This window comes from Tiliqua scincoides, chromosome 3 (genome assembly GCF_035046505.1).
Source record: "Tiliqua scincoides isolate rTilSci1 chromosome 3, rTilSci1.hap2, whole genome shotgun sequence".
In the NCBI taxonomy this organism is placed as follows: domain Eukaryota; kingdom Metazoa; phylum Chordata; class Lepidosauria; order Squamata; family Scincidae; genus Tiliqua; species Tiliqua scincoides.
The window spans coordinates 79,511,547-79,532,254 of NC_089823.1; the positions used below are offsets into that span (position 1 = coordinate 79,511,547).

Genomic DNA, 20,708 nt, shown 5'->3' on the forward strand with positions numbered 1-20,708 from the left:
TAGCCACAGCCACCACCTGGGAATCCAGGAGCAGCTGTGAGTCCAGGTGGACCCCCAAGCTGCGGACCTGCTCCTTCAGGGGGAGTGCAACCCCATTCAGCGCAAGGCGATAGTCCAGCACCTGCATCGAGGATTTCCGAACCAGGAGAGCCTTTGACTTATCCAGATTTAATTTCAGCTTGTTAGCCCCCATCCAGATCCTCACTGCCTCCAGACAGCACTCCAGGCCCTCAACTGCCACCCTGGAGTCTGGAGGAAAGGAGAGATAGAGCTGGGTGTCATCGGCATATTGATGGCACCCTACTCCAAATCCCCGGATGACCTCGTCCAGTGGTTTCATGTAGATGTTAAATAGCATGGGGGACAAAATTGAACCCTGTGGCACCCCACACCTCAAGGGCCAGGGTGTCAAACAGGCATCCCCCAGCACCACCATCTGGGACCGATCCTCCAAGTAGGAGCAGAACCACCGCAGAACAGTGCCTCCAACTCCCAACCCGACCAATCGGCCCAGAAGGATACCGTGGTCGATGGTATCGAAAGCTGCTGAGAGGTCCAGCAGGACCTACAGGGACACACTCCCCCTGTCCAGTCCCCAGCGTAGGTCATCCACCAAGGCGTTTTCCGTCCCAAAGCCCAGCCTGAAACCAGATTGAAAAGATCCAGATAATCCGCTTCATCCAAGACCCTCTGGAGTTGAGACGCCACCACCCGCTCAATTACCTTGCCCAGAAACGGGATTTTGGAGACTGGACGGTAGTTGTCGAATACAGTGGAATCCGGGGAGGGCCTCTTCAGGAGGGGGCGAACCACCACCCGTTTCAAAGCACATGGTAACGTCCCCTCCATCAAGGAAGAGTTGACCACCCTCCCTCAGTAACCTGGCCCAGGCCTACCCCAGGGCAACGGAACAGATATTCCCTTCCCCTGAGGAGGCCAAAGCTCCCCCACGGTATCCTGCAGGTGCCATGCTGGTGCCTCTGCATGACCACATAGGGAGTTAGTTAGGATTGGGCTGTTTGTTTTGGCTGGAATTCTCCAGCCTCCTATCGTTTCTTTTAAATGAGTGTTCTGTTCACTAATTGTTTTGCTTTCCCGGATTTCCTCATTTTGTCTTTTGAATATATTGATTCTACTGCCACTGTTGTTCAAGTTTTGTTATAATTTGTAATCTGTTTTTAATTTTCCAACCGTGAGCCCTCTGTGGTCTGATTGGAGAAACACGGGGCATAGCTTTCAAAACCAATAGATATGACAGATTGCTGTTCTAGGAACGCTACCGCACATGTATGGGTTTTCATCCTTAGGGCAATTTTGTCTTCAGTGCTCTGGGCAAGCTGCCATGTCATACTAAAAAGGCAGAAAGGAGCATAGGCTTAACTCTGCCCAAATGGAGCTTCCATCTTCTGTCCAATAATGCTATGAACTTGTACTGCCTCTGCTGCTTGTAGCACCCAGGCTGTATGTTGGTTATTCCTTTTAGAGACTGAAGAACACAGAGGTGAGTTTTCGGCCTTTGAGTTTGTTGGGCGGAGGAGTAATGCTTGCAGAGCAGCATGAGGTTGGAGTAACATTCAGGCGTTACCCCCTTTTTTCCTCCAATAGTTTAGCAGGAGAAGATGGCCTCAGTTCCACTTCATTGTTGTCTACCATCCTTTACCAGAAAAACTATGAGTTTGCTTTTGCCCAATGTTTTAAACTCTCTCATGTTCTTTCTCAGGTTTCCTATCTACTGGAGGGTGGATCAATGGCCCATGAAGATTTTTGTGGCCACACAGGTAGACTGGATCCAGGAGATTTGCAGGTACACTAGAGTGGGCAGAAGCAAGACTGATGGTTGTAGTGAGGCACTTAATTTGTTACAGATATTCCCTGCCCTTGTCTTTCCTTTTGACTTTGATTTTGAAGGTCAGCAGTGTATAGCCCCTCCCCTTTTTGTCATTGGTCTAGTAAACTTGTTGATGTAGTAGCACATTGGTCTTTACCCTGTAGGTCAGGTCCCACAAGTGGGATGTATCCTGACTTAGGATGTGTCCTACCATATAGGTTGGTGCCCTTTTGGACTTAACCCACTTCATGAACTGACAAAAGTAGGTCAAAGGGGATATGAGCAGCAAACAGGAAGATCCAAAGAAGGGGAGGTCCAGTAGTCCTTCTTGTGCAGGTTGAAGGTGGAGCCTCAGTCTTGCAAGGAGAGGAGAGAGGCTTCACCCAGTTCATCATCCTTGTCTGGCAGCTTCCCAGAGCCTTTCTGGCAGTTGTGTTGCTCCAGAGGCCAGAACCCTCAGCCCTCATCATTGGGCTTTTAAATGACTTTGATAGCCTTCCTAACCACCTATTTGTGGCTCTGGCTCCTCCCCAAACTGGTGCCCAGATAGCCTTAGGCTTCTCTGCATCTGTGACAATCTAGCAAGTCATCTTGCTGGCCACAAGCTCCCAAACCAAATTTGGCTTCATCATCATCATCATCATCATCATCGTCATCACTTTGAGATTAAAGGTGGATCCTGGGTCTGAAAAGGTTATTATTCTAGAAGCTGTTGTCACTTCCAAACCTGTCCACTCAAATGCAGTATTTTCCAAGGCTTATGATGTTTTCATTAGACAAACCCCCTTCATTCTCTCCTCTAGTAGAGATTGTGTGATTTCATCGCTATTTCAAACTCTTGTAATATGTAATTTTTTTCTGTAGCAACAAGCATAAAAAATAATTATACTTAGGTGGCCCAGCACATTGGTGCAAGTGGGTAAAGAATTTAATTTTTTACAAGTTTGCCATCTTTGAGCAGGAATATAAAGTTGGAGATATTGACCGATCCCGAGTGGAGGGATATATCTTGGATATGCTTCTATAAAGTAATGTATTGTGATTCTGTGGCTGGCTGGCTGGCTGGCTGGCTGGCTGGCTGGCTGGCTGGCTGGCTGGCTGGCTGGCTGGCTGGCTGGCTGTTTGTTTGTTTGTTTGTTTGTTTGTTTGTTTGTTTGTTTGTTTGTTTGTTTGTTTGTTTGTTTGTTTGTTTGTTTGTTTGTTTGTTTGTTTGTTTGTTTGTTTGTTTGTTTGTTTGTTTGTTTGTTTGTTTGTTTGTTTGTTTGTTTGTTTGTTTGTTTGTTTGTTTGTTTGTTTGTTTGTTTGTTTGTTTGTTTGTTTGTTTGTTTGTTTGTATGTTTGTATGTAAACTGCTTTTCCGAAGCTCAGAGCAGTGTCCAGATAGTGTAATAAAATGCAAAACATCTCATATAATTAACAATACAACAATAACAGTAATAAAAATAAAATTAAAATAATTAGCAACAATGCAGATAGTGAGCAGATAAAAAAGCATACCACAAGAATAAAACCGTAGAGTAGCAAAATCTATACAAAATAATTTAAAAGGGGGGTCACTGGGGAAATTATCCTTCCTCAAAAGCCAAGTGAAATAAATCTGTTTTTAAATCCTGTGGGAGGTCATATAAAGGGGAGGCTGCAAGATTGTTAGTGGAAAAACTGTTGAATGCAAGAGGAAATCAAAGATTGTTATGAGTATAAATTATGAAACTTGCCCATTGCATGCAAGGGGAAGAAGACCGAAATCTTTCTTTTTGCAATGTTATACACAAACTGCATTTTCCTGTCTCATCTGAATCTGGGATTATACTTTGTTCAGATCTCAGCTATTTGATATCCTGGGTTATTAACTGGTTCTGTTTGATTAGTTCAAACCACAGTTCTCTGTTTTCAGGTGAGACAGAGGAAACTGTGGGTTGCATCAAACCACGAGAGATAGATTTTCAGTTTCTTTGTCTGACGCATGTCAATGAATGCTTGTAACAAAACTAAAAAATAAAAATGAGAGTTATTTAAGAGGTTGGCTTTGCCCTTCTCATCAGAGCCCTTTTCCTTTTGCGTGTAGTGGATGACAGCTGGCCGTGGCATTCTCCACGCAGAGATGCCCTGCTCTGAAGAGCCAGTCCATGGCCTACAACTTTGGGTCAATCTGCGAAGCTCTGAGAAAATGGTGGAACCTCAATACCAAGAACTGAAAAATGATGACATACCCAAACCCTCACAAAATGGTGTGACAGTGTCTGTTATTTCTGGAGAAGCACTGAATGTAAAGGTAAAATGCTCAATTACAAATCGACGAAGCACAGGTGCTTTTGAAATAGGTATATTCTTATAACACTGTTATATATTCCTGATAACGCTGTTTCTTTAGCACTGTTTTGCTACAGCACAATTCATTTTGAGTTGATTGGCGGCTGTTGTAGCCAATGGGAGCAGGGCATTCTGGCCAGGCAGTGTCAGTTCCCTTCAGTGAAAAAGTGGGGAGTGAACAGCAATTCTTGCAAGAACTGACTGCAGCTTATTCTGTTCCCTGCTCTCCCACTTGCTTTGGATTTGCTTGAAAGTAAGGGTGATAGCCTGCTGGATGAAGGAGTAAACTGTGGCCCTGCTGTTTCTTCCAAGTAAAGTCATAGGCTGGAAGAGGTGGTTTGTTATTCATGATGATGGTTCAGAACCCGAGAGAAATGTTGCAGGGGGAGTAAGAACTTCCTGCGCAGTACCCCAGAAATGAAGCCCTGGTGAGGAGCACTATGCTGTTGAAATGCAAACTGTACTGGCGATCCCCAGGACACAACCGGTGAACTTGTTTGGCTATATGATTTCCTTCCGCCCTTAACTTGTCAATTGCTTGTAGTCCAAATTCATGGAAATTGTATGTCTCAACAAGTTAATTATAGTGGGCTCTCCTTATCTGCAGTCTTGATATCCCTGGATTTGAATACCCCTGGATGGCTTCTGAGGAAGCCACAAAGTCATGCACAACCTCTGGAGGGCTGGGTGTGCCCCAGGTAAGTAATTGCAGCACCACATGGACCTCTACAGATTTCATTATCCACAGAATTTGGTATCTGCTGTGGGGGGAAGGTCTTAGAACGGTTCCCCTGTGGATACCAAGGGCCCACTGTTTGTGATCCAAAGGGTTGACCGAAGGCCAGTAGAGAACACCAGACAGTATAGAGCTGTAATCTCTAAAAAGTGGACAGTGGCACTATTGGTTTAAGAGTACGCAATTGCACAGGACAATTTACCCCTTTGCTTGTCTTGCTGGAAATGGTCTTTCTATGAGATGCAGAAATTATTGCTAATATTTTGCTTAAAAAGGAAAAAAATTTAAATCTGCTTGTAGTTAAGTCATGGTTTGTACTCATTCTAAGTGGAAAAAGGAGTTAGGATCTTGCCAGAGGAGACTGAGTATCAAGGATCATAATCTTGGTATTTGAAGCAAGCACTTTATTGGGCAATTTATATGCTAGGCTGCTGTACACCATCGTGGAAGCACATAAAATAATGGAGTGAGTCTTGTCCTATAGAGTGTTGAGGCATGCCTTGATGATATCCTGGAATGTGGCTTGCAAAGGAAGCTGGCAGTCTTTGTTCTTGCAGCAAACCAAAATCCACTTCCATCCCAAAAGGTTACAAAGAAAAAACAAGCAGCACAGCTTGCTCAGCCAATTCCAGCTGGCCCAACACAAAGCACGTAAGCCCACCCCTCACTTTCAGAGCTGAACCCTGACCCCTGGGCTCTGCCTCGGCATTCCATTGCTTTATTTTATTAACTGAGCCTCTACCTATGTTGAAGCAGATGGGTTGTCTGTGCAGACATTCCTGTGTAGCCCCTGTCAGCTTAGAGGCTGTTGAGGCTTCGTTCTTGTGGTATTTGGTCAAACGTTCTGATTGTCGAATGTCAGTATAGTAACACATACTGAGAAACAGATCTATATCTCGTGTGTGGGTGTGTGTCAAAGTAATAGAAATAATCTGTTTCTCCTCTTTTTCTGATGCATCCTATTGAAAATTACTGATCCACCCCAGAGTCTGCAAAATTTCCCTCTTCTAATAGTTCAGCCTCCTGTTTTGAGGCTAATTATTGTGGCCTACAGAAATCACGGAATGAATTTTACATGGCTATTGCTTGTGCTGCTTAAGCTCTTTTAAGTGCATCAGTGAAGCCAAATTCCTTCATGACCCCAGTGCTTGAGCCACAGCATCAACTCTGGTGCCTGGTATGTCTAGAACAGTGATCTTCAACTTTTTTCTTCTTGCAGCATACTGACAAAGTGTTAGAATTGTCAGGGCACACCATCGGTTTTTAGACAATTGACATGGTACATCACACTGCTTGTGGGGGGGCTCACATCCCCCAGTGACCCTACAAATGAATGACCCTGCCCCGACTCCTGCGGCATACCTGTGGACCATTCACAGCACACCAATGTACTATGGCATACTGGTTGAAAATCACTGATCTAGAAGGAAAGGACCAATTTTCTCATGCTGAGCTTGCCTCTGACAAGGCTTAGAATAAGCACGCACTTTGTGATGCTTGAAAGTAATTTATAGAGTTCCGAGAGTTCCAGAGAGAGGAACTTGACTATGTTTGACATTTATCATCTACACTGCCTCCTTTGGTGTTTAAACACTCGCTAAACGTCTTCCAAGTGGAAGAACTCATGTTTCATGATGAAACGAAAGCCCGTTTATTCTCTGAATAAAAACACTGAAACAATCAACATCTCTGAGGCTCCTGACATGGTCAGAAACTGTTTGCTGGAAGCACAGTTGAAGAGTGTGGAGCCTCAGGAGGCTTTCCCACTATGACCTGGAGTCATGTGAGGCTCTGTTTTGCTCCAGGTGAGTGGGGGTGGATTTGTGCACGGGTATCCTGCTGGTGCGGGTTTGGGGAGGTCTACCACTGGTATGATATGGCACTCCATGCTCAGAGGGGCAGCAAATGCCTACATGGAGGGAAAATTCTGAAAACTTGCCAGCACTAGGATGTCCGCACTTGAATTGGACACCAATAAGCATATCCAGAAGGAATGAACTCTAAGTCTGGCTGCAGTAGCCTTTGGAACCAGAGAACCCCGAGGGATGAGCCAGATAAAACAGAGTGTAGAATGAGTAACAATGGGTTTGTTCCAGCAGTTAGTATTCAGTTACTTGTGAACCACAATGAGGCACATAAACGCCAAAAAAAGTCTTAAAATTAAAGTGCAGAAAAATATATTGGTCTAGTAAACTTGATTTTATTATACTTAACCAGTACTTATGAATTCCTGAAAAACTCAGTCCTAAGGGACTCAGCCACATCCTCTTTGTTATGAGATGTGAAATATTATTTATAGCATTTTCCCAAGAGTCTAGTGGGCCCATTCTAAGAATTGTTTTTATGGCCCTTAAATCTGGTATACACAACTTGTGAGGCATCAAAACTGATCACAGACAGGTTTGGTAGCTGATTTTGGGGCAGCCTGAAAATAAAGAAGGTTTATCAAGCTTCTGGTGGGTCATTCCAGTGGCTGATGGGCTGTGTTTAGTTTGATGGGTCACCCAGTTATGCACAGTTACCTGGGAGTAAAGCCCCACTACATTCAGTGAAGTTTACATTTGAGAAGACGTGCGTAGGATTGTACTGTTATGGGCTAAAACTGTCCATGTGGCCCATGAATCCACTATAGCTGTGAAGGAGGAATTCCAGGTCTAGCTAAACTTGGGTTGCTCTTCACTTTGCCCACCACACTGAGTTAGCAGATGTGCCTCTCTGAAGATGCATCTGCTGGAATGGGAAGGAGGCTGCCATCACCCATGATTCGTTTTCATGCATTTCACTGACAAAATATTCCACAATGTCATATCAGTTCAGCCAGTGCTCCCCTCCCCCCTTATCTCTTTGAGGTATGTTGTCCTTGCATCCCTGTTGGAATGGTGGCGTGGAAGCTTCAGTAGGGTGTTCATATATGTGGATTTTTTCTGGGGCAGAGTACCTTTAAAGAGAATTCTGAGAACACAAATTTTAGCAGAGGATCTTCCTGTTATCTGTTCCACGTGCAGTTGGCTGTACGCTTTGTTCCCCTTGTATGCAGAGTACCCTTTCTTTATTGTTCTCATGGCCACGGTTCCATAGGTGTGTGCGACATGAGATCAGAGAGAGAAAGGCCCATGCCATACATTTTGTCATCTGAATTACATTTTCCTTGGCAGCGATTTCAATCATAGTTGGAGTGCTAAGATTGGCTGCTGAGTTTTGTCTGCACCTTATGCTCCATCACAGCAGGATTTGGGGGGGGGGGGTGAAGGAGGCAGAGGAAGCTGGGAATGTTTGATTTGTTTGCTTGCTTGCTCTCTAATGATTTCTGTGGAAGCATTTAGGTTTAGAAGAGCTTCAATGTCAGAACAGTGTTGTGCCAATGTTAGGGATGTGTCTGTCTTCTGGAAGAATATAAGATATGGTGTAGTGAATATAAGATGGCCAGTGGCATCGCTAGGGGGGTGAGGGGGGTGCGAACTGCACCGGGTGACGCGCACTGGGGGGGTGATGCGCTAAAATTGCGGTGGTTAGGCGTAACTCTGTCATTTTATATACCTTTGGATGCAGACTTTCGAGCAGAATGCAGTGCAAAAAACCAGAGTGAAATATCTCCTTTCTTTCAAAAGTTATGGCCAAAAAACCAGAGAACAAAAAGTGCATGGATCCCTATGGAAAGTGAAAGTGAGCCGTATCACGTGTTTAGTCGTGAGTAGGCAACTTGCCTTAGTCCGTTGGAAAGGGCGGTCTGAGAGGAATCCAACAACACCAGAATGGTCCTGATCCAATTAATGCAGCCCCCAAAAACACCTGAGAAGGAAGTTCCTCCCTCCAAGCAGATGAATGTATTGAGCCCTATGGAAAGCGAAACTAAGCCTCACAGTTGCATTTACTCGTGAGTAAGCAGACAATGCCTTGGCTGGTGGTCAGGCCAGGCAAAGGGGAATGTGATTCCACTAGAATGGTCCTGATCTAATGGAAATGGAGCTCAACAAATGCTCCAGAAGGCAGCCTCCCCCCACCCACTAAAATGGATCAAAACAGGCTTCAGCTGATAAAGTGAACTTTTTTGAGACTTGCAAAGTCAGAAAGCTGACAGTGCCTTGGTTTAAACAGAAGTTCTTAAATTGAACTGGGTACTGGGTAGGGCTGAAAACCTTACTGGTTTTGGAGGGGGAGGGTGTTATTGTAGGCAGGCAACAGAGGAAATTCATTTGGTGGACCAGGGCTGGCTTCTGCTTATTTGTTTTACTTTAAAATAAATCAGTATAAATAATTAATTTGCCTGATGATGTCACTTCCACCATGACATCACTTCTGGTGGGTTTTGGACAGATTGTCATTCTAAAAAGTGGGTTCCAGTGCTAAAAGTTTGAGAACTGCTGCAATAAGGTGTTAGTAAGTTGACACCCTTGGAGGGGTGACACCACTAGTGATCAAAATCACAGTTTGGAGGAATAATACCAGCATGTTATATATCAATCAATTCTTAATCTCATGCAGAATGTGTTCTGTCTTTGTTCTATCAAAAGGTACAGCCAAAACCCAGTGGGAACGGAGTGATGGTACATCCCCATGCCCATCACCTGGGGTGTTGCCCCGCCCACTGCATGGGCATCATCCTGCACCGGGTGACGCGAACCCTAGTGATGCCACTGATGTTGGTCCCTCCCTGTCCATCCACCCACATCTCCACCCTGTTTGGGTGCTTACACCAACTAGAGTTGTGGCAGTGATGCAGCTAGTTTGGCATGTAGAGTTACGCTGACACGTGAACCCAGTTGTGGCAGCAATGGGGTGAAGTCAATGGTATAGAGTGGTTAGAACAAAGTTCTGTTGGTGTAGATTAGAAGGGCATATACCATATCCTATGCTGGTCAGATTGATCCTTTTTAAGTATACAGTCATGTCCCTAAAGATAATAACAAACACCATGAACTGATCTTGTAAACACATTGGAAGCCAATGTACATCAAATACAATTATAATACCAACTCTCAGACATGGGTGGAATACGGACTTGAGAAATATCAGTAAGCTTAACTTTGAGTATTAGCCAGCCATTTATAAGCAACAAGTGGGTCTAAGCAGATGTAGATATTCAGCATTTAAAAAGGAAGTTCTGTCTGTTCTTATGAATGCTCTCCATGAACTCCAAGAATGACTTCACATTGCATATTTTTCTGACTCTTGCCTAATAGCAAGACTTTAATTTTATCACTTTCTAACATTCCTTCCTTGGATTTTATTGGCAAACGTGTTGTTCATTATGAAGCCAAATTAATGCCACATGTAAGCTGCATGGTCTGTTAAAATTGTGTTCATACCAATGGGAAGTCAGTGCCCTTTCTAGAACAAGTATGACAAACAAAAAGGACTTCAGGCCCAGCATAAATTCTCTTTCTGCATGTCGAAGCTGACTGATTGAACCATTTTTATACTAGTGCTTTATTACAATGCATAGCTGGGGGGGGGCAGCGGGGAGTTTGGAATAATGTAGGCAAGATGGGCCAAAGTGGAGTCTGCATACCGAAACAGTCATAAATTCTTTCAACATGTGGCTTCAAATGTTTCCATGAGTACTTTGCAGTGTTGGTTTAAAAGGTGGTTTGATTTACTGGTTTTCTTTTTCCTGAAGACACACTTTTTAAATTTCAGTGTAATCCATTTCCACTTGTGATTCATTTCCTGACCAGGATTACAATTTGTATACTGAATGAACTACAAGACACCACAAGACACCACTAGGAACTGGTATTCTGGTGCATTTTGTTTCTCCGGGAATAGCAGTTCCGTCTCTAATGAAAAGAGAGAGGGCCCAATCCTGTCCTTTCTCTTTCCTGCTGATGCAGCCATGCTGCCGGAGCGCGCACTGTATCCTGAAAGAGGGCAATCCTGCAGGTCTACTCTGGGTAAGCCTTTGGAATGGGTCTACTTGGACCTGTGCAAGCGATTTTGCAGGCACAAGTCTGAGTGGACCTTGGAAAAGGGTTAGGATATCAGTGTCACTGCTGCTGCTGATACCATCCTTTCCACCCTTGTTCAGCCCTCCCATTCCCCCCTTTCTCCTCACCATTTCTCCCCTTTCCCACCTCCCTCCCATGCTGAGCGACCATGACATATTCACTAGCAGGCAGGGCCCCCCCACTTAATGCTTGCAGTGGTGGCCCAACTGCTCCCAACAGCAAGGTGTATTTACTGTAAAGTGCCATAAAGCGCTCTGGCAGAATTATGGTAGCCTAGGATTGGGCTGAGAAAAGATTTGAGATGTACAGTTGCTGGATTGGTATAATACGGTGATGGTCTGCCATCAAGGGACTTTGAGAATAATCAGCAGTAATCACTGAAGAAATGGGCTTGGTGTTTTATCAGTATACTTTTAATTTAGTGCCACAGGAAGAGGTGTTTGTTTCCAGTAAGTAAAATAGGATTACAGCCTAAGGCGGCAGTCCTAACCACACTTTCTGGAGAGTAAGCCCCATTGAACAAAATAGGACTTACTTCTGAGTAGACCTGGTTAGGATTGTGCCCCAAGTCTTACTGAACACAATACTTCTAAGTAAAATAAATAACACAATTTGAAACACCTCTAGACAAAGGAAATGTGCGCATTGAGGAGGTTTATGAGCTTTGCCAATGCTCGTAAGCAAAATTATTCAGAATTTCCAGTGTGGAAGTGATATCTGTGTAGGAAATTTTGTCATGTGTGGAACAGACCTTTGTCACAGGAACACTGTATTGATATTGAAAAGGCTCTCGTAGAATCTGGAGGCTTATTCATTGATTTCTTGATTTTCAATATTGCGCTCAGATAATGTCGTTGTCACAATGATTATTATCTCTTAAAGAGCTGACTCAACAGTCATTTCATGGTAGTCTGTGAGTGAGCTACTACTCTCTCCTCAAAGATTGAGAAGTGATTCTCTTAAATAAATTAATCTCAGCAGGAAGTCGGAGATTATTGAAGTCTCTTGTTTTGGGGGAATTAGGTTTCCTAAGCACTGTCAATGGCGGAATACCAGAACCAAAAAGAAACCTCTTTCTTTCTTTCTTTCTTTCTTTCTTTCTTTCTTTCTTTCTTTCTTTCTTTCTTTCTTTCTTTCTTTCTTTCTTTCTTTCTTTCTTTCTTTCTTTCTTTCTTTCTTTCTTTCTTTCTTTCTTTCTTTCTTTCTTTCTTTCTTTCTTTCTTTCTTTCTTTCTTTCTTTCTTCTGCTCGATGCCAAAAAATCAGGGTTTGCATAACATGCACATACAAATGATAATGCGTTGCAGTTAAAAATGATAAAATAAGTCTGCATATGTGTTGCACTTGTCTGCCATTGACAGAACAGTTCTAGGGAGATGGATAAGCTGGTCCATGCAATTGCATAAGACTTATATTGCCCATTTGTATTAGTTCAAGTTTGCAAAATTTCATGAGTAGCAGTTATGTCTTTAAACTCTTTTCGTTGTGTTCCTGTTGCTGGGGTTTCCTCTCTGCATGCCCTTGTTGATGGCCGACTTGTTGCTATTCAGCTGCTCTCTTTGGATTGTCTCAACCTGCTTCTTGTTTTTTCTGCTGGGACTTTATGTGTTTATATATATATTCCCTGACAAGTAGAGCTCCTTGCTTTAAGACCCCTTCCAGTGTTACAATATGGGAGTTCTTGCAGTTCTTACTGTTACTGGGACCCCCTAGTAATATCCAGGTACCAATCGAGGAGTCTTCATCCCAGCTTCGTCTCACACCAATATTGCCCTTGTAGCAGAAAGAAGCCATATCAGGCACTCATTCCTTGTGGCCTAAAGCAGGGATCTTCAGCCTTTTTTGTGCCACAACCCTAATAAATAATGAGACTGGGGACCCACCACTGATCCCGCCTGCCCTGTTGCCATCATCCACACCCCATCTGCCCTGTTTTCCCCTACCTCTAGAGACTTCCTAACAATCCTGTGAGCAGCCGGAGCAGGGCCAACCTTAGGAGCAGCAGGGCAAGACGGAGAGCAGAGGCTGTGCAGGATTATATCAAGAACTCAGTTTTGATCAGGTAGTACAATTATTGGATTGGATCCAAACTTACTCTTGCACAGGCTTTGAAAGGTTACTGTGACACCCCCCCCAAAAAAAAGAGGCAACCCACAGGTTGAAAAACACTGGCTTAGAGCTTTGGAAGTTCCTCGTAGTGATGTAGTAGTGATCAGCCCATGAATCTGTCATAGTAATGCCACTGTTTCATAAGCTCTCAAATTTTCTAAACCAATCACCAGATTTTGCTGGAATGCAGCATTCTCTGCTCCTGCCCCAAAAGCATATGCATTGCCATTGTAATTGCAGACTGAAATGTGGCTATATGGGTATTGTCAGCACAGATTAGTTTTAATAATAAATAATAATAATAATAATTAATACAGGTATTTATATACCGCCTTTCTTGGTCATCAGATTTCTCCTCAGACTTTAATTCAAGGCGGTTTACATAGGCAGGCAATACTAAATCCCAATAGAGATTTTTATAATTGAAGAAGGTTCTGTCTTTCAAGAACCACAACATTTCAGATGGATCTTTAATGATCTGGTATCGCATTCTGGCCTCCATTTTCCTCCCACGCAGGCTGACAGCGGCCAAAGAGCAGGTGGAATAACTCGCCATAACTCAGCTAGGCTTGTCAGCTGCTTCAAGGTCTCGCCATTCACGGTGCCGGTGGCCTCGAACTGGCGACCTTCGGATGTTATCTTCAGGCAAACGGAGGCTCTACCCTTTAGACCAGACCTCCTGCCCATTACTGAATTGGGCACAGACATTAGAGCAGCCATTTTCAACCAGTGTGCTGGGGCACATTAGTGTGCCGCAAATGGTCCACAGGCGTGCAGCAGGAGTTTGGTAGAGGGTCATTTATGAATAAGGCCATTGGGGAATGTGAGCCCCCCACCCCCACGGTGTGCACACCCCTGTGGTGTGCTTTGTCAGTTGCCAAAAAACTGATGGTATGCCTTGACAATTTTAGTGCCTTGTCAGTGTGCCATGAGATGAAAACGTTTGCAAATAGCTGCATTAGAGGGTGCTGTCCTTAGCACCAGAAACTACACCCCCCCGCCTAAACACAATACACAAAAGAGCAGTTGCAAAAAATATTACCTAGAGTGAAATACAGTGGCATTTTGAAAGTCTAGTCAACTTTGGGAGGAATGTTACAGCCTGTCTTGCAATATAACACATAAAAATAGCCTAGCATTGAAATCTCTGATTTCTAAAGGGTCCCTGCTTATTCAACTTCTTTTCCCTTTTCTACCATTTGTTTCTGGGGGTGGATTGGGGGAGGAAATTAATAGTTCAAGTAGGCACCCCATGTAATTGATGGGGCTGCATGAAGGGATCCATTTATACTCTACATCAGTGATTTTCAACCTTTTACATCTCATGGCACACTGGCAAGGCACTAAAATGGGCAAGGAACACCACCAGTTTTTTTGACAATTGACAAGGCACACTGTGCTGCTAATGAGGGTCTCACATCCCCATTGGCCCTACTAATAAATGATCCTCTCCCAAATTTTCGCGGCACACCTGGGGACCATTCACGGCTCACCAATGTGCTATGGCACAATGGTTGAAAATGGCTGCTCTACATTCTTGTCTTTGTGTTAATGAGCCTAGGCACCCCATGGAGGAATTTTGAATGTAGGAATCTGTAGTTCTCCTGTAGTCAGCAGAAGATTCCTCCATTCAGGGATAAATTTGTCTTCATCACCACAAAGCTCTCTCATTTCCCAATCATTGGGTCTCATAACTTTCATTCCTTGTCATAACTACTTTGCTCTTTGTTTATTGTTTTGATTCCATGCAATTTCTTTTGAATGTTTGAGGTTGGGGTTTTGCATGAAAAGAGCAAAGTATTGTTTTGAAATGCCCTGTGGTGCTGAAATGGATCATAAGGGGTTTGAAGACCAAATATCTATTTCAGCTTCTTATAATAAATATCTTTGTAAGCGGCTTGTTTAATGTGAACATTTTCATTAAAAAATGTGGTGGATCATCAGAATGCACCCCTTGTGAAATCTAAATTTGCCTTCATGGTGTCTGTTCTGCCTCCTATAGAAACCTAACTGTTTTTTTCCCTCTGTCGTCTCTCCAGTCCAAGGTATATACTCGCACCCCAACACTGTATCTGGATTTCAAGTTAGACAAAGGAGCGAAACACATACAGCCAATTCCCAAAGGTAGGAAACTTTGTATTCCTCAAGTCAGAAGGGAGTGTGAAATAGCTTAAGTCAGGGGTCAGCAGCCTGTGGACTGTATCTGGCCTGCCACCCAAAGGTATTTGGCCCATGAGGAGCTGCCTGCCCTGGCTCTAGAACTTCATGAGCTTGGTCAGGCACCTCTACCATGCCTGGTCCGGCTCACAGCAAATTGGGTGGAAGACTTTGCCTCCTAAGCTGAGCTCCACACAGCCTGCTGACCACAGGAGGTCAGCAACTCGGAAGTTTGGCGATGACATAATGACATCATCATCTAATGTCTGGCGCCTTTGCCCGAAAAATTTGCCTACCTCTGGCTTAAGTGATAATGCCTGGATCAGATTCTCATCAATGGTATATTACTGGGGGTGGTCTGTTTATATATGGAATTATTTTGGTGTCATGGGCTGCTCACAATTAGTTAGGATGGACAGAATTCCTTGACATTTGTCACACATATTTATCTTTCAAGTAATGGGCAAGGATTTCATTGTCAGCTCATTCTGTAAGTCATTGCAACTTTTTCTTTCAGGAAAATAATACAAAGCTAGTAGGTGCTTTAATATTAAACGTAGGGTTGGGGGGAGATAATCCCAGCCTGCAAGGGCATACAACCTTGCCTGCAACAGTTATTAAGAAGTCATTTGTCTGTGAATTCCTTTCTTTGCATTATTTTGTTGTATGTAAGCAAACTAATATTCAACAAGCAGTAGGTCACAAAGCAGTTTGCATAGCAAAATAAATCAATAAATGGTTCAATGTTGTTATTATTATTATTCATTGTTAACAGTATTCAGTTGGTTCCTTGCCCCAAAGGGCTCACAATCTGAAAAAGATGCAAAAGAAACACCAGCCATTGGAAAAGACCCATGCTGGGGTGCAGAAGGACAACCAAATATAAGAGGGCACCACTTTAAAAGGTGCCTCTTTGCCCACTTAAGCAGGAGTGGTAGAGGCTGCTGTGGGGAGGGAAGCAGGAAAGTTCCCGCTTCTTAGGCTCCAACCCAAAACCTCTTCCATACTCAGCAACAAGATCTCAATTAGATGTCATAGGGCACTGTGGAACTGGGTCAGTATTCATATTTGCATGGATTTCATTGTTTAGGTGCCTTCTATGCAGCATCTATGATGCTTTAAAAGCTATTAATCCTGAAATGAGTGCAAATGGCCTGGTCTTGCAAAGCTTCTCAGCTGTGGAGATCATTGTTTTCTTTTTTTATTGATCAGATTTTTATACTGCCCTTTCTCCATTGAGCTCAGGGTTGTGTACCCTGTTCCTTCCCTCCTTTCTGTCCTCTCAACAACCCTATGGAGTAGGTTAGGCTGAGTTATAATGGAACTCTGCGATAACTGAATTCTGAAGTTGACATTAACTCTTGAAACATTATCAGCCTAAGAGCAAACCAAGCATTACATTTGGGAACTACCGCTTTGAGTATATACCTTACAGCAGTATCTAATTTTGTATTCCACAAATGTAGTTCCAGCCCATTTTATGTCCTGAGAATAGCATCTAGTTCTGTTCTTAGGACATCTTCCTGGAGAAAGATGGTGCCCTTGTTTCTGGAGTTTTACATGTCAACGTTTTCCAGTCTAAAAGACAGAACTCTCTGCTTGTTCTGGGATTCATGCCCAGAGAGCGAAAAGGATGTAGCCTTGAAAGGAGAATTGCTGTGGCAGAAATCCATGTGGTTATTTCTGAGGTGCACTTATTTAAAAAAAAAAAATTACATTTTTCTAACAGATGAGAATAATTCTAACAGATGAGAATTGTGGAATGTTCACTTGCATGTAGCATCCATGCATTTCAACATGCTCAGAGTTTTATGCTGGAAAACAGAGAGACGATAGGGTGACTGGGTGGTGCAGTCTACCAAAGCAAAGTCTTGTGGCCTCAGCTGTGTTAAAACTGTACCAGTCAGATGAACCTGTGGCAGAGGGAGGGCATGAATCCAGACCTGGGTCCATTTTATGTGTTCACTGAACCCACTAGCATTCCATGTCACAAAATAACCTCTATATAATTGATGGCTGTTATAAAAACCAAACCCATAAATGTTGATGGAATTTGCATGTACAGTATAACTTTCTGCATTACAAATTGACCATTAATATTGGCTGCTGTGTACTAAATCTTTGTGTATATTCTATTGCATTTCAGGCTGGACGGCATTTATTTATACGCTCTCTGGTAATGTGTACATTGGTAAGTTTTTATTTTTCAACCCTCACTATAATTTAGTTTACAGAACAGTTGATTTTTTTAAAAAAGTTCTTTCTAAAGCAGGTGTGATCTGCTTTTACAAAATATAGAATGTCTAGCAACTTAAGCCTGTGCATGCTTATTCAAGAGTAACTTCCAATTGAGTTCAGTGGGATTTACTCCCAGAGGCAGCCCAAACCTGAGGAGCCCAGCAGGAGCAAGAGTGCCAAAATGCTTGCTGCTGCATCCTGTGTACGCCAGGCAACAGCCAGCGTCTCCGTGGTGGAAGGGCGCAGGTTTTGCAGTGGGTCTACTCAAGTCTTTCCCGGCATAGAGTTGAGAGTCCCCATGTTGGGCCAGAAGGCCCGACACGGGGATCAGCAGAGCTCCACCGATTCTACCCTTCCCACCCTGTTTCCTTTCCCTCCCTCCACCCTGGAACACTTCCACCCCACCCCAACGGACCTCTAAGCTGCTCAGAGCTCTTCCCTTGCTCTGGGCGGTGTGTGGAAGGCTTCTGGCTGGTGCTGGGTTCAGTGCGGACTGGCGCTGAGTGTTGTGGGCATGCCTTTTGGCACGTTTGCGACACTTAGTGCCGGCGTAGGGCTAGCATGCTGAGCTCAGGACTGGACTCTAAGTATGTTTAGGATTGTTGCCTTACACTGTAATCCTACACATGTCTATTTGGAATTAAATTTGCATAGGTATGCAGCCTGAACCAAAAATGGACTAGCGAGCTAGTGCATTTGTTTGTTCCGTCAGCTACTATAAAGATTTTTAAAAATCAACTGCATTGGCTTTCTGTTGACTTTTGATGCTGGTTGTTGATGTGTAATGCAGCAAAAAAGGGGAAGCAGCAACCTCTCAAAAGTTAGAAAAAATAATTTTCAATAAATTTCTCCAGTATTTATTTATTAATTATTATTAACAGTATCTATATACCGCTTTTCAATAAAATGTTCACAAAGCGGTTTACAGAAAATAGCAATGGCTCCCTGTCCCAAAAGGACTCACAATCTAAAAAGATGCAAAAAGAACACCAGCAGACAGCCACTAGAAAAGACACTGCTGGGGTGAGGAGGGCCAGTTACTCTCCTTCTGCTAAATAAAAGAGCAACACCCACTTGAAAAAGTGCCTCTTACCCAGTTAGCAGGGGTAACTTACAAATTTATATCCCCTTAGGGATATTCAAAGCAGCCCAAGTTTTGCACCTGTATGGAGGTTGCTGCCTCTTTTTTGCTATTGTTGATCTGCAGTCCTATTCACAGCATATCTGAGCAGGGACTGCCTTAGATATCACCCTCTAGAAATCTGCAGGTGAACACTCATGGTGCCCCAGGGCTTTTCATTTGTAGCACTTATGGAATGACTTTTCTTTCTATCTGCTGCAACTGAGCAAACAGCTCCTGGTTTGTTGCTCAATAAAACAATTATCTGAAAAGACCATTCATGATGCTGGATGTCCCATATATTGTCCCTTTATTCCAGCATGCACACATCTTTCTTAGAACAGGCATGACAGCTTTATAAAATGCCCCTTAGCATGTTGAATGTCTGTCTTGCAGTGCATGTGAGATGATTCTGTGACCAACTCACTGACTGTTTCCCTGAAACAGATGTGTGCAATTAGGTCATTAGGTGAACATTCAGTCCAATCTATTGCCTTTGTTGTGTAAACAGACACTCCTTTCCAGACACTAGCTGGCTGCACAGGCTACTGGTGATAAACTGCCTCTTCTTCACATTAAAAGCCTCTCTGTTGTGTAAACAGACACTCTGCTGCAGGCTATGGGAGATGTGATTGCCTCATTAAGAGCATTTTTATTACGCTTTGACCACCATCATACCTGCAGTCCGTCATTAAGCGAACAATTGTTAAGCGGTGCACACCTGTATTTTTTTTTTTTCCAAAAGATGCAGGATATATATTACAGAAACTGTAAGATGGCAAAAGCCATTCACTCTTCAGGGGATTTCACATATTTTGCCTCTTACAAATATTTTCTTTTCAAAGGTCCTACTGAAGTTCAGCAAAAAGTAGAACCCCACCACACTGCCGTGTTGGATGGTGGTGATGGCGTTCAGCTAGAAAACAAGGTATTTGCTGCACATCTGTTTGGCTCAAAACCCACTTTTGTTAAATATTGCTTGACAGGATTTAACAGAGAGACAGGGACAGAATGAACCCACAACAGAGAGAGAGAGAGAGAGAGAGAGAGAGAGAGAGAGATTACAGTGTTTAAAGGATTGCTTTGTATTTGGTTTCTCCTCTCAGATTTCTTCTCACTTAAAATTTGTCAAGTGGTGCATGTTTCCATGTGTTGTGCTGCCACTGTAATTGCAAGCAATTCCTTGGCTGTCATTTTTACACCTTCTTCTTCAGTAGCACGTTCACCCTCCTGAAGCCGTTGTTGAGTAAATAGTCTGTATTTCATGGGATTTCTTTTATTAATGCTCCTTCAATTTCGTTTTTCTTCGTGATTGTTCAACTGCATTCAACAAGGTGCTTTTAAGAGCAGAAGCGTATCTAGGCATGTGCAAAGAGGGAATGTGCCCTGGGCACCATGTGAAGGGGGGCACCAGATTGTGGTGTCACCATCAGCACCAGCGCCGCCTCCTCCTCCTCCTGTTTGGGCAGCCTGGTGGTCTGACCGCCCCCCTTCCCGTTCTTCTTTAGAGGCTCAATGAGAACCTCCAAAGGAAAAGGGCTGGGATTGCTGGGTTTCTGTTGTTTCCACTGCCCCTGCCTCCTGTTTTGGCAACCCCACATTCTAGCTGCCACCTTCATTCTTTTGCCTTTGGAGGAGGCTGGGAGTGGGCTGGACAAGAGGTGGTTCAGGGAGTATGGATCTGAATGGCAGCAGTGCACGTGGGATCCTATCCCTGCTTTCCAAGCCCGACGTGTGTCCCCTGCCTCTCCTTGAACTTAAGTCATCAAAATAACTTACCCCTCCCAGGCCATCTGGGTGCCTCCCCCATAGCATGCAGCATGCACTTCGTCTGTGCCGCTGCATAGCACAAAATGGTGGGAGAGAGGATTGAGCCATTACTCCCGCAAGTTGGCAAAGTCTGTTACTTTGGCGTTTGTAACTCCAAACTGTAATACCTTGTTTTCAACTTTTTTCCTTCTTGCTGTTGTCTGGAACATCAAACAATTAGACTGGCTTTAATAAAAAAATTTTTTTTAAGTATTAACATTCATTAAGAATTATGAAATGCACAAAAATATCCACTACTGTATATGCAATATAATGCGCTAATATTCTGATTTGTGTCTGCTTTTTTAAAAAAATGCTGCCAATTGATACATTCCATTTGTTAATTTAGGATACAGCAGTAAGCCACTTTGTCTTAGTAGCTGGTGAACCAATCAAGGAACCTGTGGTACAACATGGTATGTATTTGTTAATCCAGTTGTTTTCTTTTTGAATAAAA

General features: G+C 43.5%; 1 protein-coding gene across 6 annotated transcripts in view; it reads left to right on the plus strand.

The window, feature by feature from the left end:
- Positions 1-20,708, plus strand: part of PIR (pirin) — a 29,322-nt gene that overhangs the window by 7,424 nt on the left and 1,190 nt on the right. For all 6 annotated transcript variants that reach the window (XM_066619039.1, XM_066619037.1, XM_066619038.1 and 3 more), the window contains 6 exons: positions 1,721-1,804; positions 3,894-4,100; positions 14,967-15,051; positions 17,231-17,275; positions 19,288-19,370; positions 20,601-20,667. In XM_066619039.1, coding sequence (XP_066475136.1) covers positions 1,721-1,804; positions 3,894-4,100; positions 14,967-15,051; positions 17,231-17,275; positions 19,288-19,370; positions 20,601-20,667 — 571 coding nt within the window. The remainder of the gene's footprint in view (positions 1-1,720; positions 1,805-3,893; positions 4,101-14,966; positions 15,052-17,230; positions 17,276-19,287; positions 19,371-20,600; positions 20,668-20,708) is intronic.